Here is a 23,509-nt window from a genome sequence, read left to right on the forward strand (position 1 = left end):
TAACCTCCACCTTTGAATGACTAAGACCGTCCAAAGAAGGGATTGCTACCGTAACATTCTTCTTTAACTCAACTCCTGCCTGAACTTCAATAAGAGCTCTAGCATAGCTGCTTCTTCCCCAAGATTCCGCACACATTGTAGCCGTATACGAATCTAACATTATAGGCACCCCAATCTTAGAAGCAAGTAAGCTGAGCCCATCCTCAGTAAATGCCGCTAACGGCACATCATACATCTTGACCCAAACTGGAATCGCTTTTAACTCCTCTTTCTCCAACTTGATAGAGGCAGACCACTCTTTCAAAATGATTGGAACGTTTCTAATCATCCACGGTCCATCCTCTAACATTTGATCCATACCTTCTTTCGATGTGAACTTAAAGAAAAAGAACCCATGAGCATTCATCATAATTCTTGACAATCCATACTTTGCCCAATTGTTCTTTGCATAGAACTAAACGACAGGAAAGGCCAGCCGTTTACCCAGAAAATAACCATACAAGGTGTTCGCATACCTGTCGGTGACTTGTTGAACTGAAGACACTGGAATGACAACGTCAGCTCCTTCAACAACCTCATTCGATTCCATCACCCTAAAGTTTACCTTAACCTTCTCTTTAGAATCCTTCACAACACTTGCAAAGGATAATTGTTCCGCAGAACCAGAACCTGTTTGTTTCCTCTTGTAAGCCGATATAGGTGCACCAAATAGGTCAGATTTTTGCGTAAACTTGCTAGAGAAATCCCAAACATTATCAGCCTTTCCAACCTCTCGTGTATCCAAACTAATCGGAACAGTTACCTTTGTGAGATCATCGATTATATTTGAAGTACCACGCTTTGGCTTGAATGTGTTCCCATCAACTTCAATAACCGTGCAGCAATTTCATCAAAGGATAATCGCGGCTTCCCACGAGGATCCTGTTGATTTACACCTGAACTGTTAAGTTTATCCATATCCATATTGAAACCCTAGTTGCCGTCAACAGAGATTTAGCAAACAGGATTGCCAGCTGAAAACGGCAGCCGAAACAAACCCTAGCCGAAACCTGCAATTGAAGTGGATCAAACCCTAGCCGCCAAGAGACTGAATTCGACCAAACCCAACCAGAATCCAATCGGAACGAACAAACCAGGCAACTCTCTCCTATAATCAAACAGAAATCAACGAACATGCAACAGAAACCCAATCAAACAATGACCGCAACCAAACAGCAAACCCTAATCTAGTCGGCAATAAAGAACGAAAGAAAACAGAAACCCTAATTTAAAATCGATCACAACTGATAACAGAATCTGCTCTAGAGATTGGAGAACAATCGCTAATATCAAACATGTTAATCAGAAGATTACGAAGAAGAAAATAGGGTTACATGAGGAACGATAATCACCGGCTAGAGAGAGAGATTAGGGTTTTTTTGGACACTAGTTCACTAGAGTTTTCCTTTGGTTGTTATGATGTCGGAAATAGCGCTTACTAGCTCGTCGGTTCGCTAACGGACTAGTTTAGTGCATAGCGATATAACATCGGAAGCTTATGATTTTGGTCATCCCATTGATATCCTTAAAATGTTTTAGCGTGTTTTTCATCAAGTGACATAATTCCGAAGTCCCGGAAATGCTAAATTATGGTTTCGGACGAGTTAAAATGTCATATTTTTGGCCGAAATGGACATTTTTGCAATTAGGGCGTTATACCGGAAGGTCTTGTATCTTTGCAAGATATGCTTTCGTATTATTGTTTTCTTATTATAATGGACTCAGTTATGTTATCCGTGTGTCGTTTTTCAGTGTTTCGTTCTGTTTTCACGGTTTTGCTGGCATGAATAGTGTAACCGTGAATAGTGCACGCAGCACTTTTTACCAACACTTTTAGGACATTGTTTGACTGGTTTCGAAATATGACGAAAACCAGCAAATGTTTTAGCTTTGTTTTCTTGTCCTAACACTGATATCCAGTATACGACACAGTTACGTAATTAAATTACGCTAAATGCATGAGATTAAGAAATATAAATAGTGATTAGATTGTACGGAATTACCGGTTATTTGCCAGTTGTCACATTCTCCCCCTATTAAAAAGAATTTCGTCCCGAAATTCAAGTTGAGACATCCTTTGCAGGAGTCTTCTTGAACATGTGGGGATATTTTGCCTTAATCTGATATTCACGTTCCCAGGTGTACTCGGGTCCGTGACGTGAATTCCAGCGAACCTTGACTAGTTCGATACGACTCCTCCTTGCCTTGTGGACTTTTCTGTCCATAACCTCGACGGGTTCTTCGGTAAACTGGAGTGTGTCGTCTACATGAATTTCATCCGCTGGGATGATAACTGTCTCAACAGTCGGACTTTTCTTGAGATTCGACACATGAAATGTGTCGTGTACGTTACTGAGTTCTTTTGGCAGTTTCAACTTGTATGCGACGGTACCGATCTTTTCTAGAATCTCAAATGGCCCAATGTATCTCGGGTTTAGTTTTTCGCGTTTCCCAAATCTAGCTACGCCTTTCCAAGGCGAGACTTTCAGTAAGACTTTGTCTCCGACCTCGAAGGGTAATGGTTTACGTCTTCTATCTGCGTAGCTCTTTTGTCTGTCACGAGCCGCTTTGATACGGTCTCATATCTTTGCTATCTTGTCAGTAGTCTTTTAGACTAGTTCAGGGCCAATGAGTTGTTTGTCTCCGACTTCCGCCCAACACAGCGGTGATCGGCACTTTCGTCCGTATAGTGCTTTGTATGGGGCGGCTTTGATGCTTGTGTGATAATTGTCATTATAGGAAAACTCTAACAGAGGTAAATGAGTATCCCAATTATCGCCTAAATCCATGACACAGGTGCGAAGCATGACTTCCAACGTTTGGATGGTTCGTTCGCTTTGTCCATCGGTTTGCAGATGAAATGTTGTGCTTAGATAAAAACTTGTCCTACCCAACACTGGGTCGTGTTTTCTCTCTATCCTTAGGCGATTTTCAGGTTTCTTCTTGCTCAAAATTTTCCCTTGTTTTTTTCTTGTGATCTTATGCATAACAGTCTGTGATTGGATCTTGTTCTTGCAAGAATCTATAACGAACTTGTTAGCATTAGGGATCAATTAAGAACTAGGGTTTTTTTCGTTTCTTGTTTGTCACAAATCGCCGCTCTAGTAATATTTTCTGAAACCCTAATCTATTAATCTGGAAGCCATTGATTGCGGTTAACTGAGATTAATTTAGCTAGATTGATGACACTGGATTAATGGACCAAGGGTTGAGGTTTATGTTCTAGGGTTTAAGGATTTCGGGTTCAGTTTCTTGTGATTGCGGATTCTGGTTGTTTTTGGGAGAAGATTTCCTATTTACGGCTAGGGTTTAGTAATCCTTGTTGCGGATTCTTGTTATTTTGGTGAAAGATTTCTTGTTGCTACCTAGGGTTTGGATCGCGAACTAGTTTGCTTGGTCGGCTTTTAGGATTGTTGCATGCATGGAGGGGAAAAGTGATGGAGTGAATCTTGTGAATCAGCGATCTCCGGGGAATGAAGATAATACACCTCCAGTTCGGGGGATTGGCTTACGAGTAACCAATATTGAGGGTAATCCCGTGTTACCAAGACGTAGTATGTATTCTACAAGTAATGTATCGGTGCTAGATGGGTTGTTTGAAATTTCCAAACCTGTGGAGTTGGAAGCAAACTGGGGATATGGTGGGGGATCTACGGTTGCCAATATGAATGCCCATGCAAACCCTAGTTCGAGTAACGTAGTCAAGGAAACTCCAAACCTATCGTATGCGGACAAGGTTAGAACTCAAACTTCACAGAAAAGGGAGGTTAACTTCCGTAAGTTGGATGCTACTGAGACGGTTCAGGATGCTGATGTGCTTATTCCTCGTGAGGTAATTAAACAGGTCCAAGACAAATTTGAGAATGTTTTGTATGGTTATTTTTTGGGCAATCGGTTACCTTTTCCTGTTGTGGAATATTATGCGAAAAATGTGTGGGCTAAGCATGGTTTCTCGAAAATTATGATGAATAAGGATGGGTTCTTCTTCTTTAAGTTTGATTCAAAAGAGGGCATGGCAAAAGTCTTGGAAGGGGGACCATGGTTGATTAGGAAAGTGCCGTTGTTCTTGAATGTCTGGTCTCCGGATGTTAGTCTAAGGAAAGAGGGTATTAAGTCAATTCCTGTTTGGGTTAAGATGTATAATGTTCCGATTGCTATTTATACGGATGATGGTTTGAGTTTGTTGGCTTCAAAGATTGGAACACCGAAAAGATTAGATGGGTATACGGCGGATATGTGTGCAGATAATTGGGGAAGGAGCAGTTTTGCAAGGGCTCTAATTGAAATAGATGCGGAGAATGAACTAAAAGATCATATAATTGTTGCCATTCCGAAAATGGAAGGAGAGGGATATATAACAGAAAAGGTGAAGGTGGAGTATGAATGGAAGCCGCACAGATGCTCTTTGCGTTGTATCTTTGGTCATAACGATCAGACATGTGCCAAGAATGTTCCAAGTAAAGCTAAACAGGTGGTTGTTGATGACGAGGGGTTTACTACTGATAACAGGAGGGTGGCGAGAGTGGGTGTGATGCAGAAAAGGCAAAAGCAAAAGTTTATATACAGACCGAAGATGAACAAGTCAGGGCCGAGCACATCAGGCACTAAGGAGGATACCGTAAACGAATCAGAAAATCTGAAGGTGAAGACTCGAAACCCGTTTGATGTATTGTCAAAGGGGGATGGGGATTCGGAAATGGGTAACGAAAGTCAGGTTAATGATGCAAGGGCTAGTGAAAATAAAGGTAATGGCACAAATGCTCGAGTTGAGGAAGAAGTTGTGGAATCTATTCCGACTGAAATGTCTGAATTTATGCGGCATGGTCCGTGTAAGTATTCTGAGGGGGCAAGCACTCCCGGGCACAATGGTTTTAATGGATAGTATAGCCTCATGGAATATAAGGGGTTTGAACCGACCCCTGAAACAAAGTGAGGTTCGTGCTCTGGTTGCTGAAAATAAATTAAATGTTTGTGCTTTACTTGAGTCTCATGTGGATATCACGAAGCTTGACAAGGTGTGTAAGGGTGTGTTTAGGTCTTGGAGTTGGACGTCTAATGGTGCTGTTTGTAACCGTGGTACAAGGATTATTGTAGGGTGGAACACGGATGTGGTCGACGTTATGATTCTGTCCCAGTCGGATCAAGTCATGCATGCTCAATTATTCTCTAAAGCTGATAATAAATCGTTTTTTGTCTCTTTTGTTTATGCGGAAAACAAATACCAGGATAGAAGAGCTCTTTGGGATAATCTGTGTAAGCATAAAGGGCTGTGCCATGATAAGCCGTGGGTTCTAATGGGGGATTTCAACACGGCTCTTCGTGTTGAGGATTCCTTGTATGGGCCGTCTACTTACTCGATCGGTATGAAGGAGTTCAATGAATGTGTTCAATACACGGAATTGGTTGATATCAATGGTCATGGGCTGCATTACACGTGGAACCAAAAACCAAAGAATGGAGTTGGGTTACTTAAAAAAATTGATCGTGTGATGGGGAATCTGAAATTTCTGGAGATGTTTTCGGAAGCTTATGTTTTTTATCACCCATTCCGGGTTTCGGATCATACACCATGCATTCTCAAGATGACTGCTTCGGTAAAGACAAAGCCTAAACCTTTTAAATTCGCTAATTTTATCACGGCAAAACCGGAATTTAGGGAAGTTGTGGAACGGGAATGGGTCAAGCGAGTTGATGGGGTTACCATGTTTGCGGTCACTAAAAAGCTTAGAGATTTGAAGCCGTTTATGCGTAAAATTCTGTTTGACCAGGGTAATTTGCATAAGAAAGTTGCTGAATTGAGAAAGAATCTGGATGACATTCAAACACTGATGGATAGCAATCCGCTAGATGTTGATCTTCGGGACAGGGAGGCGAGGTGCTTGAAGGAATTCCAAAGTGCAGCATATGATGAAGAGTGTTTTCTTAAGCAAAAAGCTAAAGTGGAATGGTTATGTGCTGGGGATTCTAATACTAAGTTCTTCCACAATATGGTGAAATGCAAAAATGCCAGAAGTAAAATTCACTCGATTCGGGATGCTAATGGAGACCGTTATGAGGGACAGGATGCTTTGGATGCTCTGGTTACTCACTATGCAAATTTTTTGGGTAAAGAGGATCAGGTGGAGAGTATAAATCTGGAGGATATATGTATCAACACGATTAGTGCTGATGTCGCGGGCAATATGGTTCAGCAGGTCACCCGGGAGGAGATTAAAAATGCTATGTTTAATATTGGGGAGAACAAAGCTCCAGGCCCTGATGGTTATACTTCAGCGTTTTTTAAGAATTCATGGGATATTGTGGGTGATGAGGTCTCGTCTGCGGTTCTACAATTTTTTGAAAATGGTAAACAGCTAAAACAATTAAACCACACTATTTTGGCTCTTGTTCCTAAGGTTGAGACTCCGGACTCGGTTCTAGATTATCGTCCGATATCGTGCTGCAATGTGTTGTATAAATGCATAAGCAAGATCATAACGGATAGAATAAAGGGTAGCTTGGAGAAATTGGTTAGTATCAACCAATCTGCCTTTGTTCCTGGTAGGAAAATATCGGATAATATTCTGTTAACGCATGAGCTGATGCATAATTACCATCGGAACAAAGGTCCAGCAAGATGTGCATTCAAGATAGATATTCAGAAGGCGTATGATATGGTTAGCTGGTCATTTTTGGAGAAAGTGCTCAAATGTTTTGGCTTTCACCATAAAATGATTATGTGGATTATGGCTTGTGTTACTACTACATCGTTTTCGATCAGTATTAATGGCAATCTACACGGGTATTTTAGAGGAAAACGGGGGTTGAGACAAGGTGATCCTATGTCGCCTTACCTCTTCACTTTAGTTATGGAAGTGTTATCTTTATTGCTTCAGCATACGGCCAGGTCCAGTATTGGTTTTAAGTACCATGCTAAGTGTGCAAAACAACAGATAATCAACGTTTCGTTTGCTGATGATCTTTTTATTTTTGTCCATGGAGATGTTGGATCGGTAGGAAAGGTCAAACTAGCCCTTGAGCAGTTCACTAGTATTTCCGGCCTTGTTCCGAGCCCTGCTAAAAGTACGGTGTACTTTTGTAATGTTCCACGAAATGTCAGACAGGATATCCTCAGAATAATGTCGTTCAAGGAAGGTTCGTTGCCGGTTAGATACTTGGGGGTTCCGTTAATTACCACTAAGCTGATTTTTAAAGACTGTAAGCCCCTAGTTGATCGTATGGAAAAAAAGATTGATAGTTGGCTGAATAAATCTTTATCCTTTGCGGGTAGGTTGCAACTTGTTAACTCGGTGTTAGCGTCCATGCACATATATTGGGCATCGGTCTTTATTATTCCTGCTCGGGTGATTCATGATTTAGAGAAGTTTATGAGGAGATTCTTGTGGAATGCGGGGTCTAAAGAAAGGGCGAAAGCCAAAGTTGCTTGGTCTGATATTTGCTTGCCGAAGGAGGAAGGAGGGCTAGGTATTCGGAATATTTCGGATGTCAATAAGGCTCTCATGACTAGCCATATTTGGAGCATTATAACAAAACGAAAGTCTCTTTGGGTAGATTGGATTTACTCGTACAAGTTGAAAGATCGAAGTTTTTGGGATGTCCAGGCTCGAGGAAGTATCAGTTGGGGATGGAGGAAACTCCTATCTATTCGGAATGTGGTCCGGCCGTACATTTGGAAGTTAGTTCGGAGTGGGAACCAAACCAATGTGTGGAGCGATAATTGGTGCCAGCTTAGTCCTCTTAGCTCGTTTATTACGCCAAGACGTATTGCTAATGCAGGGTTTTCTATATCATCTTCGCTGGCTGATCTGATTTATGATGGGAATTGGAAATGGCCACAGGCATGGTATGACATTTATCCAGTGTTAATTGGGCTAAATGTTCCACAGTTGATGAATAATGTGGATGATCGTACTGTATGGAAAAACCTTGAGGGTAACGAGTGTCACTTTCGGTCTCTTGAGGTATGGAATGTTATTCGCCATCGTGCGAACCCGGTCTCATGGGTTGATGGAGTTTGGTTTTCTTAATGTATACCAAGACACTCATTCCACCTGTGGATAGTTATTAAAAACAAGCTCAAGACGCAGGATCGGTTGGCTGTGTGGGAGGCGGGAAGTGCGACTAATCTAAATCTTATGTGTTGCCCCTTATGCAGGTACAATCGTGATTCAAGAGATCATCTTTTTTTCCAATGTCCGTTTGCTTCTAATGTTTGGAAGGAAATCAAGCTGATGGGTTCTTTAGACAACATGGATGATTCATGGCAATCTATCATGGAGTGGATGGTTCAAAAGGCAACATCGAAAAAGACAGAACACATTGTTTGCAAGCTTTTAATTGCAGCGGCTGCTTACTTCATTTGGCAAGAGCGAAACCATTGCCTATTTTCTAATGCAAATGCAAATGTTTCGGCAGTAGTTGGGAGGATTAAACACACGGTCAGGTTGCGGCTTATGGGATTTGAGTTTAGAGGTAATGTCAAAGTTCATGACTTGCTGGAAAAGTGGAAGATCGCAGCGAGCGAAACCGAGGACGATCCGGGTTAGAGACTAGCGTGAGGATGTCATAGTTCGTGTGTGCGTGTTTGTTTTGGGCTGTTTTGGGCTTGTATGTAGTTTCTTATAACTGAGTTGTGTCTGTTTGTTGGTCCTAGGCTTCGGGTTGTGAAGCCTAGTTGGTGTGTCACTCTGGCATGCCCTTGTTCTGATTTGGTTTTTTATAAAATTCACCTGGGGTAACCCTTTACCCAAAAAAAAAATGTTGTGCTTAGATCCAAACAAGATCCAAGCGATTCTTGAAATGATTGCCATATTCTTGACACAAAGCAACCATCACGATCCGAGATTATCGAAATAGGCACTCCATGACGTGCCACAATCTCGTTGAGATAGATTTCGGCTAACTTCGCGGTACTGTCTTTTTCACGAATAGGTAGGAAGTGGGCCGACTTGGTTATTCGATCAACGATAACCCATATCATGTCATGACCTCGAGAGGTCCGTGGGAGTCCTGTAATGAAATCCATTGATATCTGTTCCTATTTCCAAACAGGAATCTTGGGTTGTTGTAATAACCCAGATGGCTTTTGATATTCGGCCTTGACCTTTGCACAAGTTAGGCAATTCCCAACGTAGGTCGCAATATCTTTCTTGAGTTTAGGCCACCAATAGTATTCTTTCAAATCCTGATACATCTTATCAGATCCTAGGTGTATTGAATATCTGGAATTGTGTGCTTCATCCAGCACTAAGTCTCGTAAGCCACCAAAATAGGGAATCCAGATCTTTCCTCTGAAATATAAAGTGTCATCCTTATTTGTTTCCATGTGTTTCCTTGCTTCTCGCAAGTATTCTGCTCGTATATTCCCTGGCTTTAGGGCTTCCCGTTGTGCGTCGCGCACTCGAGTAGTGAAGTTTTTCTGGATTGTCAACTCTAAAGCCCGTACTCGTAATGTTCTAACTCTTTCTTTCCAGCTCAAAGCATCCACTACAACGTTCCCCGGATGGTATCTGATTTCGCAGTCATAAGCGTTCAACAATTCTACCCATCGCCGTTGGCGCATGTTTAATTCCTTTTGGTTGAATATGTGTTGAAGACTTCTATGATCAGTGAATATGGTACACTTAGTACCATAGAGATAGTAACGCCAAAATTTTTTTTTTTAAGCGAATACCACTGCACCTAATTCCAGGTCATGAGTGGTATAGTTCCTTTCATGAACTTTTAACTGCCACGACGAGTACGCGATGACTTTTTCACATTGCATTAACACGCAACCCAAGCCTTGACGCGATGCTTCACAGTACACCACGAAGTCATCGGCGCCGTCAGGGAGTGATAGGATTGGCGCTTGGCATAGTTTATCTTTGAGCGTTTGGAATGCCATTTCTTGTTTTTCACCCCAATCGAACTTTCTATCCTTTCGAGTGAGTGTGGTCAGCGGTTGAGAAATTTTATAAAAATTCTCTATGAATCTTTGATAGTATCCCGCTAAACCTAGAAATTGTCTTACTTCCGTTGGGGTTCTTGGAGTGTTCCAGTTCTTTATGGCCTTTATCTTAGTTGGATCAACATGTATTCCGTTCTCGTTAACCACATGACCGAGAAATTGTACTTCACGAATCCAAAATTCGCATTTTGAGAACTTGGTGTACAATCGTTCTTTCTTAAGCAACTCCAGAATAGTTCTCAAGTGTTGTTCATGTTCCGCCTCGGTTCGTGAGTATATTAAAATGTCATCAATGAATACGATCACGAATTTGTCGAGGTATGGTTTACATACCCGATTCATCAAGTCCATGAATACGGCGGGAGCATTTGTTAGGCCGAAAGGCAAAACAAGGAACTCGTAATGCCCATAGCGAGTCCTAAACGCTGTCTTGGGAATGCTTTCCTCTTGTATCCTCAGCTGATGGTATCCGGATCTTAGATCGATCTTGGAGTAGAAGTTGGAACCTTGCAACTGATCAAACAAGTCGTCGATCCTAGGTAGAGGATACTGATTTTTGATAGTTAGCTTATTTAGTTTTCTGTAATCGATGCACATTCGAGAGGTTCCGTCCTTCTTCTTGACAAATAGCACCGGAGCTCCCCAAGGTGAGAAACTCGGTCTAATGAATCCCTTGTCAAGCAACTCCTGAAGCTGAGTAGATAATTCCTGCATCTCCGAGGGCGCGAGTCTATAAGGAGCTTTTGCCACCGGTGCCGCTCCAGGCACAAGATCGATACGAAATTCCACCTGTAGTTGTGGTGGCAGTACCGGCAAGTCTTCTGGAAAGACTTCGGGATATCCCCTTACCACAGGGATGTCTTCCACCTTGCGCTCCTCGGCTTTCTTGTCAACGACATGAGCAAGGAAGGCGATGCACCCTTTTCTCAAACATTTTTTTGCCTTCATGCAACTAATGATTCGTAGTGGCGTGTCTTGTTTTTCCCCATGTACTAACAAATGTTCTCCATCAGGAAGGGGATGCGAATGATCTTCTCGTGACATGTGTTTTCGGCTCGATTGTCGGATAACTAGTCTATTTTAAATACTATGTCGTAATAACCCAATTGAATGAGTGAAAGGTCGATATTGGACTTTCGTGCTCCAAGTTTGAGTGTGCATACTTTAATGTCTTCTCCCGACTCAACTAATTTACCGTTGGCCAATACTATGGAATGAGAGAACGTCTAGCTTACTTGACTCTTGGCCAAGTATATTTCGAATTCTAGGGGGGATGAAACTAATATTGACACTGGTATTAACCAAAATGGATGCAACGGGTCGGTTGGGAGGAACCGTATCGACGACCCTTAATGACTTTACATGACTCCGCTAATTCCCCCTTTAGCTAACTTGCTAGAGTAAAACATGTCTAACCTACATGACTCTAACTCGTATATAGATATGCTTAGTATCCATAGACACTGAGCTAAGCCGACATTGGTATTCAAGGGATTGATACATGCTGGTTGTAGAGTAGAACGTACCCATGGCAACAATGGGATTTTGGGGAGTATTCATAGTTCTACCCATACACTTACTTATTCTCTTGCATGATTCGTCACTAAACATCCATACTTGTAGTGATCTCTTTGCCAAAGTTAAAACCTACTCGTTCATTCTTGAATATAACTAACTCATTAGTTTCCGTCTTGTGCCCAGTCTCACCACACTGTTACTCTTGGCACTTTTGCAAGTGCCCTCATGGTGAGAGTTTCACTTTTCTCACTCATAATTTTTGGAAAGTTATTAGTATACATTTTGATGTCAGCTTCGTATCTCATGGCTAAACCCCAAATGTAACGCCCAATGCATTTGAATTCGAGAGTTATCTAATATGCAACAATCTTTTAGAGATCATAGAGGCGTCGGGGTAACCAGCTACGTTCGCTCTAATCATAATCGAGTTCTAGAGTTCGGTTCCCATCCTTGGAATTTTACCACTAGCGAACAATATTATTCTCGTGTTAGATCCTTGAGTTCTTCCACAATAACCTCTTTATTGCATTACTCCCTATAGTTTGCACTTGGAGATTCCACCAAGTTATCGTCTCTCTCAACAGATGACTATTCATTTACCAAGTCGTTTACTTAGAAGTACATTTACTAGCACGGCTAACTAGCTTCATTGTCTTTATTTAGCGGACATAACTTACCGCACCTCTCGTACCCATGAGGTCTCGCGGCTTGTAATCCGGAGATGCCTTAGAATTAAAACCTGGTGTGATTGCATCTCCAGGTGTGGCATTGCCACTCGTTCTCGTCCCAACGGAATTTGAACCACTTGAACTACTGGTACCATCAGTACCGTTACTAGTGTCGACTCGGCAACCTCCTGTTGTGCAGTTTCTGCAACCTCATGTTGTTTCATAAAAAAACTCTAGTTCAACTTAAATATTAGGGCGCTGACTAACTGACCCCTTCTGGGCCTAGATTTTGTTTTTGACGCCATGTTATTTCTGATACATAGTATCAAAGGGTCTAGGCTTTTGTTTGGACAGATATAGCCTACCATGTGCCTAAGAATTAAGAATGTGGTTGGTCATGGAAACCTTAAGATAGCATTGCTCATACATGTTTGAACACTGAGACTCATGAATAAACACAACCCAAAATATGTAGTACCTCTTGCGTATATTGGCCATATGCCTAAGTGGAAAAAGAGGTAATTCGGTGAGGAGGAGAAAACAAATGGTCGTATTCATCCTTACAGTATGTATTTCCTACCTTGTGGACCTCGACTGTCTCACGTAGGAAGATTCTTCGCCGCACTAACCCGTGTGACGAATACATTGATATCCCTTGAGCTCCACGAGCTCCAACAAAATTGTTATGATTTCCATAGATGTTGGATAAAATGCAAGGAAGGGGTTGTAGCATGGCTCATGCCATATCATCCTTTAGAATAAGACAAATGTCAAACGACAGAGTTTAATGTAATCATTTCCGATAACTAAGATAAAGTAAGGTGTCATAGACACCAAAGAACCAGCCCATGTACAAGAATTTCGAGAATGTTGAGGAAAAATCCTCCATGAGTGGCTAACGAGTTTTGGTTGCTTTCGATGACTAGTATCGAATGACTCGTGTTATAGATCAAATGTTAGGTGCGAACAATACGTGTGGTCTTCATGTATCGTAGAGTGTTATAGTTACCATCCCGGTTAGTGTTCTACAAGACAGAAACTTGAACAACTTAAGAATTTCGACTGGATAGTGATCGCTAGCTTGACCCGCAGAGCCCACAAGGATTCCCCATGCACTACAAGTTGTTATTACGTGGGCCCCCGTAATAATAAATTATCTTGCATGGTCACCCTTGCATTCTCTCGTTCAAGTAAATGATCAGTTAGAGAGAGGACACCATTGTCTTTATACCTTCAACATAGAAGGGACCTTCGTGCTGGTCCACGTGCCAATGCCCCTTGTCATTACTCGTGAAAGGGCACAACGTTAGACGGAATAGAAATATAGAGAATCCGTAACAATAGCAACTGGAGGGGCACCTTTAAGATGAATACTTCATCTTCATTGTCTGGACGAGAGTGTCATCAATCACGATTAGTATGAGCCTCAGGGGCCTCGTTCCATTAATAGAGTTGTTGTCCAAGGCCGCCACCTCCGCCTCATCGTCACTACCAAAGTCAGACATATACCATCCGAGGGAAAACAACCATCTTCCACAGAATCCATGCTTTAGGATTTCTCTTAGGGACCATGTCCGCCATAAGCTTCGCAACAGACGCGAGGTTGTCATTCTCATCGCGTGAGTCAGGGGTAATAATAGAATTCATAGTCGAGGGTATTTTCGTTCTTGGCAAATATTCCGTACAACATATATACAAATACATTATATATATAATCACTAAATCTCATGTTGTTTTTGTTCTCATGTTTCACATGTAAGCCTTAGTGTTTTCAAGTCTATTCCTTATAGACTAAACATGTATTGAACCATATCAGTTACTTATGATTGAGCCCGCGTGATAGATCCTCATGTTATAGTGACACAATGAAAACCTTTTGTCATTTTGTCATACTTTTTGAAATCATCTTTGTAATGTTATCAACTTTGTTTTCATGTGAGAGCCCTAGGTGATTGTAGACCAAACTTTATAAAAGTTTGTCCCTGGTTCACTACAATCGGAGCTCTGATACCAATCTGTCACACCCTACTAGTTGCGGAAGCGTGTTGCGTGTGACGTAAGAAAGGTAATCATTGCATCCAATCATGTATCACCGGCTCAAGACTTGTTTCCTGAAATACATGTAGTTTTAAAAAGTCAACAAAAGTTGAGCGAGTTCATTCAGTTTTTGTTATCATATGTAATCGTAGTATTCATGAAAATGAAATCTTGTAATCATAGTATTCATGAAAACGAGATCTTGTAATCGTAATATTCATGAAAATGAAATCTTGTAATCGTAGTATTCATGAAAATGAAATCTTGTAATCGTAGTATTCATGAAAATGAAATCCATTAATCGTAGTATTCATGAATATGAAATCTTGGTATCGTACTATTCATGAAAATGAAATCTTGTAATCGTAGTATTCATGAAAATGAAATCTTGTAATCATGGTATGTTCTGATTCATTCATGGAGTCTGTTAAGGATCTATCAGTGGGTAGCGAGCCCCCGGACATAATGTACCATAAGTAAAAAACCAAACCGAGAACACTTTGTCATCATTTGGGATCACAAAAGCACTCCAGGGTATACCAACCAGGAGTGGGGCGTGCCTCAAGCCCAATAGATCTACACCTTTTGCACCTTGGTCACTATGTGATTAATGGTTACTAATGTTATCATCCTACTTATGCACATTGATCATGTTATCTTCTACTCCGTAACTAACATACCAATAGTTTTAGCATGTATTTCCCCTCGATGTTTTTGAAAACAAAACATTGAAATCAGTGAAAGGAGGGACATGAACTCACAAGTTTGCGTTCCGTGTATTATGATATCGAAGTGAGCGTCCGTACGTGTCAATAACCTACATGTGTACTAATCTCGTTAGACACTAGGTCTTTCAGACCTCGTACAAGTTGTTCATCTTGAATTCTTTATTATGTTCTCGTTTGTTATCTTTGGAACAACTTTGTATTTTAGAGCGTTGATAGTTTACTCGCTCGATTGTTATATACATACATATATTCTATACATATTGAATTCATAAGCGTATTCATGTATTCTATGTGTATTGACTTATGAAAACGGACAAATGGCTTTTCTCTGGTGCCTAGGCGATTTTGGCGATTTCATCTAGAAACCCTAATTCTTTCTTTGCAATCTTAATCTTGATCTTGATCGATTTGGGTTAGGTACTGGGGTGTTGTCGTGCCTTCTGAGTAGGGTTGCTAGACTTCACCTAGGTTTCTAATCTTTTGAAGTTGAGATTAGGGTTTTCTTTTTCTTTGTTCTAGGGTTTTATTGCCACTATTGCCGTAAAGTTTGTTGATTCTTGTGCATTTTTCTTTCTTTGCATGGTGTGCGGAATTTTTAATAATGGAGAACTATAATTCGTCCCTTCATGATGAACGTAACAAAGCTGCCAATAACCCTAAGGATGATCGTGGTAAGCCGCCATTATTGGTTAAGGGTTTTGCTAGCCGTATTGTGTCTATTGATGGAAATCCCTTAGTACCACGTCAGGGAAGCTTTCAGAACTTGCAACCTGATCCGAAACCTATCAACATTATCGATGAGCTTACGAAAATCACAGTGCCTGTTGATCCGGTGTGTTCTCAATCTGTTCAGAATCCTGAGGAGGGAGAGAATATCAAGGGTATCCAAGGGTCGTATGCGGATAGAGTGAAGATCAATATGTCAGCTAAGCGTGAGGTAAATTTCAGACTGCTTGAGTCTTTGGAGAGTGTGGAGGAGGCAGATGTTGTCATCCCTAAGGAAGCCATTCGACAGGTACAAAAGAAATTTGAGAATGTTCTTTACGGATACTTTCTAGGTGATAGATTGCCTTTTCTAGTAGTTGAGTACTATGTTAAGAATGTAGGGGCAAAATATGGATTCGTCAAGCTTATCATGAACTTGGATGGTTTTTTCTTTTTCAAATTCGATTCCAAAGAGGGTATGCATAAGGTTATAGATAATGGTCCATGGCTGATTAGGAAGATTCCATTATTCCTGAATATATGGGGTCCGTCGGTGAGTTTAAAGAAGGAGGGCATTAAGTCGGTTCCAGTATGGATTAGGCTACATAATGTTCCTTTGGCTGTGTATACAGATGATGGCTTGAGTTTGCTGGCCTCAAAAGTGGGAATACCAAAAAGGTTAGATAGTTATACGGCGGATATGTGTATTGAGAATTGGGGAAGAACGAGTTATGCCCGTGCAATGGTTGAGATAAATGCTGATAAGGAGCTAAAAACTCATGTAGTGGTTGCCATCCCTAAAATGGATAAAGAAGGGTTTGTGATGGAAAGAGTTAAGGTGGAATATGAACGGAAACCTCAGCGTTGTGAAACTTGTTGTTTATTTGGCCATAATATTTCTTCATGCCCTAGGGTTTCCAAGGAGAAAGCTAAGCAGGTTATAATTGATGATGAGGGCTTCATAACGGATAAAAGAAAGCATGCCAAAAATGGTTTTCCTCAAAAGAAGCAAAGGCCGAAGGTTATCTACAAACCTAAGCAAAACACGGCAGCAGCTAGTACTTCGGGAACCAAAAACCAAGGAGACTTAAAGGAACCTGACCCGGTAGTAAACTTGCATAACAAATATGATATATTAGGTGGGGATGGATTCAATTCGAATGATCTAAATGGGCAGAGCTCATCAGAGCTGAAAAAAGATACGTTGGAGGGAACAAATATGAAGGAAGACAATTCAAAAAATCAGAATCTGAATTTGGAGGGTGAGGAACCATTAATAGATACATGCTACACGGAAATTTCGTCATTCATGTCAGCAAATAAGAAGAAGGGCAACTCTGAGGGGGCAAGCACTCCCGGTGAAATGGGTTTTTATGGATAGCATTGCAGCTTGGAATATTAGGGGCTTGAACCGGCCCCTGAAACAAAGAGAGGTTCAACAAATAGTGAAAGATAACCGTTTGAGTGTTTGTGCCATTTTGGAATCTCATGTGGAGGTGTCAAAGCTTTCTAAGATATGCAGTAGAGTCTTTAAACATTGGGAGTGGACCTCGAATGGGGGTGTTTGTAATAGAGGTACTAGAATCATAATAGGTTGGAACAACGATATCGTTGACCTTATGGTCTTAGCCCAAACGGATCAGGTAGTGCATGTCAAGCTCAAGCCTATAACTCAGGATACTCGTGTGTTTGTGTCTTTTGTCTATGCAAAGAATACTTATCAGGAGCGTCGGGAGTTATGGCAAGAGTTGATGAAGCATAAGTTAGTTGTTGGTAATCAGCCATGGATTGTCTTAGGTGATTTCAACTCGGCCCTATACTTGGATGATGTTTTACATGGTTCGTCTGTTCCGTCCATAGGTATGAGGGAGTTCTTTGACTGTGTTCAAGATGCTGAGCTGCTTGATATCCCGGGGCATGGCCTCCACTTCACGTGGAATCAAAAGCCAAGGGAAGGTATTGGTATCCTTAAGAAAATAGACCGGGTTATGGGGAATGTAAGTCTCTTGGACGTTTTTCCAAATGCTCATGTGCTATATCACCCTTATAGGGTTTTTTTTTTGGGTAAAGGGTTACCCCGGTAAATTTTATAAATCACCAAACCAAATAAAACAGGGTGTGCCAAGACACTGACACACACTACTAGTCAAGACAAACCAAGACTAGAACATCCAAGAACACAACCAACGACAAAAAAACAAACAACCAGAAACAAAAAAACGGCCAACACTACACAAAGGACAACTAAACGAAAAAATCAGCTAGCCCGGATCATTTGTCTCATCATTTGACCCGATCTTCCACGTCCTAAGGAGACTCTCAATACTCTATTGTCTTCGGAACTTGAACCCCATTAACCGTAAACGCACAGCTTCCTTAATCTTCTGAATCACCACTTTCTGATCAGCAAAAGCATTGGAAAATAGGCAATTGTTTCTCTCTTGCCAGATGAAGTAAGTCGAGGCCGCAATAACCAACTCGCATATAATATGATCCGTCTTCTTTGAACTTGCATTACGTTCCATCCACGTCATAATGGATTGCCAAGAGCTATCAACATTACCCATTTGAACCATAGTCTTAACTTCATTCCACACTTTAGAAGCAAAACGAGCACTGGAAGAACAAATGATCTCTAGAGTCTCGATTAGTTCTACACAACGGGCAACACATGAGGTTTAGATTTGTTGCACTTCCCGCCTCCCACGCAGCAAGCCGGTCTTGGGTTTTAAGTTTATTCTTTACGACTAACCATAAGTGAAAGGAATGACGAGGGATGCATTGAGAAAACCATATCCCATCAACCCAGGATACCTGATCGTGCCTACTCCGAATAGCATGCCACACTTCAGATGAGCAAAACGAACACGAGTTCCCATCCAAGTCTTTCCAAACCGTACGGTCCACCATACCTTGTGTCAGTTGAGGAGCATTTAACCCAATTAAAACCGGGTATAAATCATACCAAGCTTGCGGCCATCTCCAGTTTCCGTTTTCATCAACCAGATCCAAAATAGAAGAAGAGATGTTGAATCCAGCATTAGTTATTCTCCGTGGCGATATGAAAGAGCTTAGCGGACTAATTTGACACCAATTATCCCACCAGACATTTGTTTGAGCCCCACTTCGAACAATCTTCCATATAAAAGGCCTGACAACACTACGAAGAGACAGTATTTTCCTCCATCCCCAGCTCATGTTACCTTTGCTATTGATATCCCAAAAACTCCTACCCTTCAATTTGTGTGTATGAATCCATTGAACCCAAAGAGACTTCCTATTAACCAGAATGCTCCAGATGTGATTAGTCATGAGAGCCTTATTGACATCCGAAATACACTTTATGCCTAACCCACCCTCACTCTTCGGCAAGCAAACATTAGCCCAAGGAACTTTGGCCTTCACTCTACGCAGATTGTTACCATTCCATAAGAACCTTCGCATAAGCTTCTCGAGGTCACTGATAACCCTAGACGGAATAACAAAGACGGACGCCCAATATATATGCATGGCTGATAAAACAGAGTTGATGAGTTGTAACCTGCCAGCGAACGAAAGAGACTTATTCAACCAGCTATCAATTCTCTTCTCCATCCGATCTAGAAGAGGTTTGCAATCTTTATAGGCTAACTTAGTTGAGATTAACGGGACCCCCAGATACCTGACCGGCAACGACCCTTCCTGAAAAGGCATGATCCGAAGAATATCTTGTTTAACAGTATGCGGCACATTACAGAAATAAGCCGTGCTTTTTGTTGAACTCGGAACTAAACCAGAAAGATTCGTAAATTTCACAATGGCATCACGAACCCTTTTCACCGAAATAACATCCCCGTGCACAAAAACGAATAAGTCATCAGCAAAAGAAACGTTAATAATCTTCTGCTTAACACAGTTGGCATGAAATTTGAACATGGTGCTAGGATGAGCCGCTTGTTGTAGAAGCAAAGAAAGAACCTCCATAATCAGCGTGAATAGATATGGCGACATAGGGTCACCTTGCCTCAAGCCCCTCCTACCCCCGAAAAAGCCATGCAGATTACCATTAATACTGAGGGAGTAAGTTGTCGTGGTTACACAAGCCATAATCCACGCAACCATCTTTTGGTGAAGCCCAAATCCTCGCAAAACATCCTCCAAAAACGCCCAACTAACGGTATCATAAGCCTTTTGGATATCTATTTTGAACGCACATCTAGCCGGACCCCTATTCAAATGGTAATTGTGCATCAACTCCTGAGTAAGCAAAATATTATCAGATATCTTCCTACCCGGAACAAAGGCCGACTGGTTAATACTAACCAAATCATCCAAACTCCCCTTCAATCTGTCTGTAATTATCTTGCTGATACACTTGTATAAGACATTACAGCAAGAAATAGGACGATAATCAAGAACCGAATCCGGAGTCTCCACTTTTGGAATCAGAGCCAAAATAGTATGATTGAGCTGTTTAAGTATCTTATCATTATCAAAAAATTCTAAAATAGCCACTGAGATTTCCTCGCCCACAATATCCCACGAGTGTTTAAAAAAAGCAGACGTATAACCATCAGGTCCCGGAGCTTTATTTTCGCCAATACTAAACATAGCCTTCTTGACTTCATCACGAGTCACCTGTCGAACCATATTCTCCGCAACCGCCGGACTAAGCACATTAACAAACAAATCCTCCTGATCGAAATGACTAACTTGATCCTCCTTGCCCAGAAAATTCACATAATGGTCAACTAGGGCAATCGGCACATCTTCACCCTCAAAACGGTTACCAGCCACATCTTTAATAGAATGAATTTTTGATCTAGCATTCCGACATTTCACACTATTATGGAAGAAGGCAGTGTTCGAGTCCCCTGCACATAACCATTCCACTTTGGCCTTTTGTTTAAGAAAGCATTCCTCATCATACGCCGCTGATTTGAATTCCTTTAAGTATTCAGCTTCCATATTTCTCAGCTCTCTATTAAGTGGATTCACATCAATCAATTTTTGGACTTCATCCAATTTACTTCTCAACTCAGCCACTTTGTCATGCAGATTACCTTGTCGAAACAAAATTCTCCGCAACACCGGCTTCAGATTCTTGAGTTTGTTAGTAACCGAATACATAGCCACCCCCCTAATCGTTTTTCCCCATTCCTGCTGAACCGAGGACCTGAATTCTGGTTTAGACGTGATAAAATTCGCAAATTTAAAAGGTTTTGGCTTAGCCTTTGTAGACTTTCCCATCTTTAGAATACACGGAGTATGATCAGAAACACGGAAAGTATGATAAATAGCAAAAGCATCCGGCCATGTCTCTAAGAATTCCATATTACCCATCACCCGGTCAATCTTTTTCATCAACCCAATTCCTTCCTTAGGCTTCTGGTTCCACGTAAAATGCAACCCATGACCCGTAATATCAACCAACTCCGTAGTCTGCACACAATCATAAAACTCTCGCATACTAATAGTTTGAGTGGACGAACCACATATAGAGTCTTCGTGATGTAGCGCTGAGTTAAAGTCTCCCATGACTACCCATGGCTTATTATGACATAAGCCCTTATGCTTGCACAGATTATCCCAAAGCCCTCGTCTATCCTGATAATTATTCTTCGCGTACACAAAAGAACAAAAGAGAACTTTCATACAAACCTTGTACCGCAGTTGAACATGAATAACCTGGTCCGTTTGAGACAGAACCATGACATCAACATCATCCGCATTCCAACCCAAAATTATTCTAGTACCACGATCACATAAACTACCATTAGACGTCCAACTCCAATTCCTAAAGACCCCTTTACAGACTTTATCAAGCTTCATGATATCAACATGAGATTCAAGAATGGCACAAACGGCCAACTTTTTTTCCGACATAAGGATCCGAACCTCATTTTGTTTCAGGGGTTGGTTCAAACCCCTAACATTCCACACCGCGATGCTATCCATTCAAACTGTCTTGACCGGGAGTGCTTGCCCCCTCAGATTTATCTTTCCTGTTATCATTCCTCATGAACTTAGACATTTCAGTAGGATTCAAGTCCACTACCTCATCATCCATGTGCATTTGGCTCCCACTAGCATTATTCATACTCGGTCTAGTTTCAAACCCGTCATCAGGATTTAAGTCCTCCACATTTCCATCATTCTTTGAAAGCACCTCAAACGAGTTCTTTGTACTAACGTTACTAGTTTTATCATTATTCAGCAAATCGTCTTTTGTACCTGAAGTACTCGGCCCTGTTGTGCTCATCTTAGGCTTATAGATAAGCCTCGCTTTTGGTTTTTCTGCACTGGTCTCAATTTAATCGTTTTCCTCCTATCCGAAATAAAACCCTCATCATCAATAACCACCTGGTTCTTTTTGCCTTGAACATTCTTACTACAATTCTGGTCATTATGTCCGAATACACAGCACAAAGAGCACCTTAATGGTTTCCATTCATATTCCACATCCACTCTTTCCATTAAATATCCCTCCTCATCAAGTTTCGGAATAGCAATAGTGATATGATCTTTTATCTCACTCTCCGCATTGAGTTCAATTAGGGCCCTGGCAAAGCTACTCCTCCCCCAGTTCTCAACACACATATCCGCAGTATAAGAATCTAATCTCTTTGGGACTCCTAATTTTGACGCTAGTAAGCTGAGCCCATCATCCGTGTAAACCGCTATCGGTACATTATGTAATTTAACCCACACCGGAACTGATTTAATACCCTCTTTTTTGAGGCTTATAGATGGAGACCAGACGTTCAGAAATAAAGGAACCTTCCTGATTAGCCACGGCCCCGCATCAAGAACCTTATCCATACCCTCCTTTGACTCGAATTTAAAGAAAAAGAAACCCAAAGAGTTCATCATCGCTTTAACGAAACCAAATTTTGACCAGGCATTCTTTGCATAATAATCCACTACCGGAAAAGGAAGCCTATTCCCCAAGAAATAACCAAACAAAACGTTGTCAAGCTTTTCCTGAGCTTTTCTAATTACCTCGCGAGGAATAACTACATCCGCATCCTGAACCTTTTCCGACCCTTCTAGCTTCCTGAAGTTTACTTCCCGCTTCAGCGATTCCTTTTGCTTAACCATATCAGCGTATGACCCAGACTTGGTGCTACTTTCCGGATTATCATCAAGGATCTGTTCAATACTACTCTGGAGCTGGACTGGAACAGTAATCTTCTCAATCAGCGATTCCTTATAGGGTTTCCGATCATATGCCGTGCATTCTTAAACTGGATCGGGTTTGCCGCCCAAAGCCCAAACCGTTTAAATTTGCAAACTTTATAGCTAATAAAGATGAGTTTAAAGCGTGTGTTGTGGCTGAATGGAGCAAAAATATTGAGGGCATTCCGATGCTTTCTGTCGTAAAGAAGCTTCGAAATCTGAAATCTCCGTTAAGGAAGTTGCTTCATGTTCAAGGTAATTTACATGCTAAAGTCAAAGATCTGAGATCGCAGTTGGATGAAGTCCACCGCCAGATAGATCTAAATCCATTTGATATGTTGCTTCGGGATAAGGAAACTGAGCTTATAAAGAAGTTCCATTGTGCTTCTTATGATGAGGAATCGTTTTTGAAACAAAAGGCTAAGCTTGATTGGCTTAGTGCGGGTGATGGCAATACGTCTTTTTTTCACAATTGTGTTAAAAGCAGAAATGCCAGGAATAAAATTCACTTGATTAAAGATGCTAATGGTGTTCAGCATGAAGGAGTAGATGTTGAGAAAGCTTTAGTTGATCACTACGCGAATTTTTTGGGTATTGAAGCTGCAGTAGAAGAATTAAACATGGACGGGCTTTTCACTAATACCGTAAGCCAGAGTTCAGCTAATCATATGATACGACCAGTTACATGTGAGGAAGTCAAGGCGGCC

At 41.3% G+C, this 23,509-nt stretch overlaps 1 protein-coding gene across 1 annotated transcript; it reads right to left on the bottom strand.

The window, feature by feature from the left end:
- Positions 1–21,881: 21,881 nt before the first annotated feature.
- Positions 21,882–22,724, bottom strand: LOC110889973. The gene has a single exon (XM_022137549.1). The coding sequence runs from the start codon at positions 22,722–22,724 to the stop codon at positions 21,882–21,884; it is 843 nt and encodes a 280-aa protein (XP_021993241.1).
- Between the last annotated feature and the right edge of the window lie 785 nt (positions 22,725–23,509).

Source organism: Helianthus annuus, chromosome 2 (assembly GCF_002127325.2).
Source record: "Helianthus annuus cultivar XRQ/B chromosome 2, HanXRQr2.0-SUNRISE, whole genome shotgun sequence".
NCBI classification, from domain to species: Eukaryota; Viridiplantae; Streptophyta; class Magnoliopsida; order Asterales; family Asteraceae; genus Helianthus; species Helianthus annuus.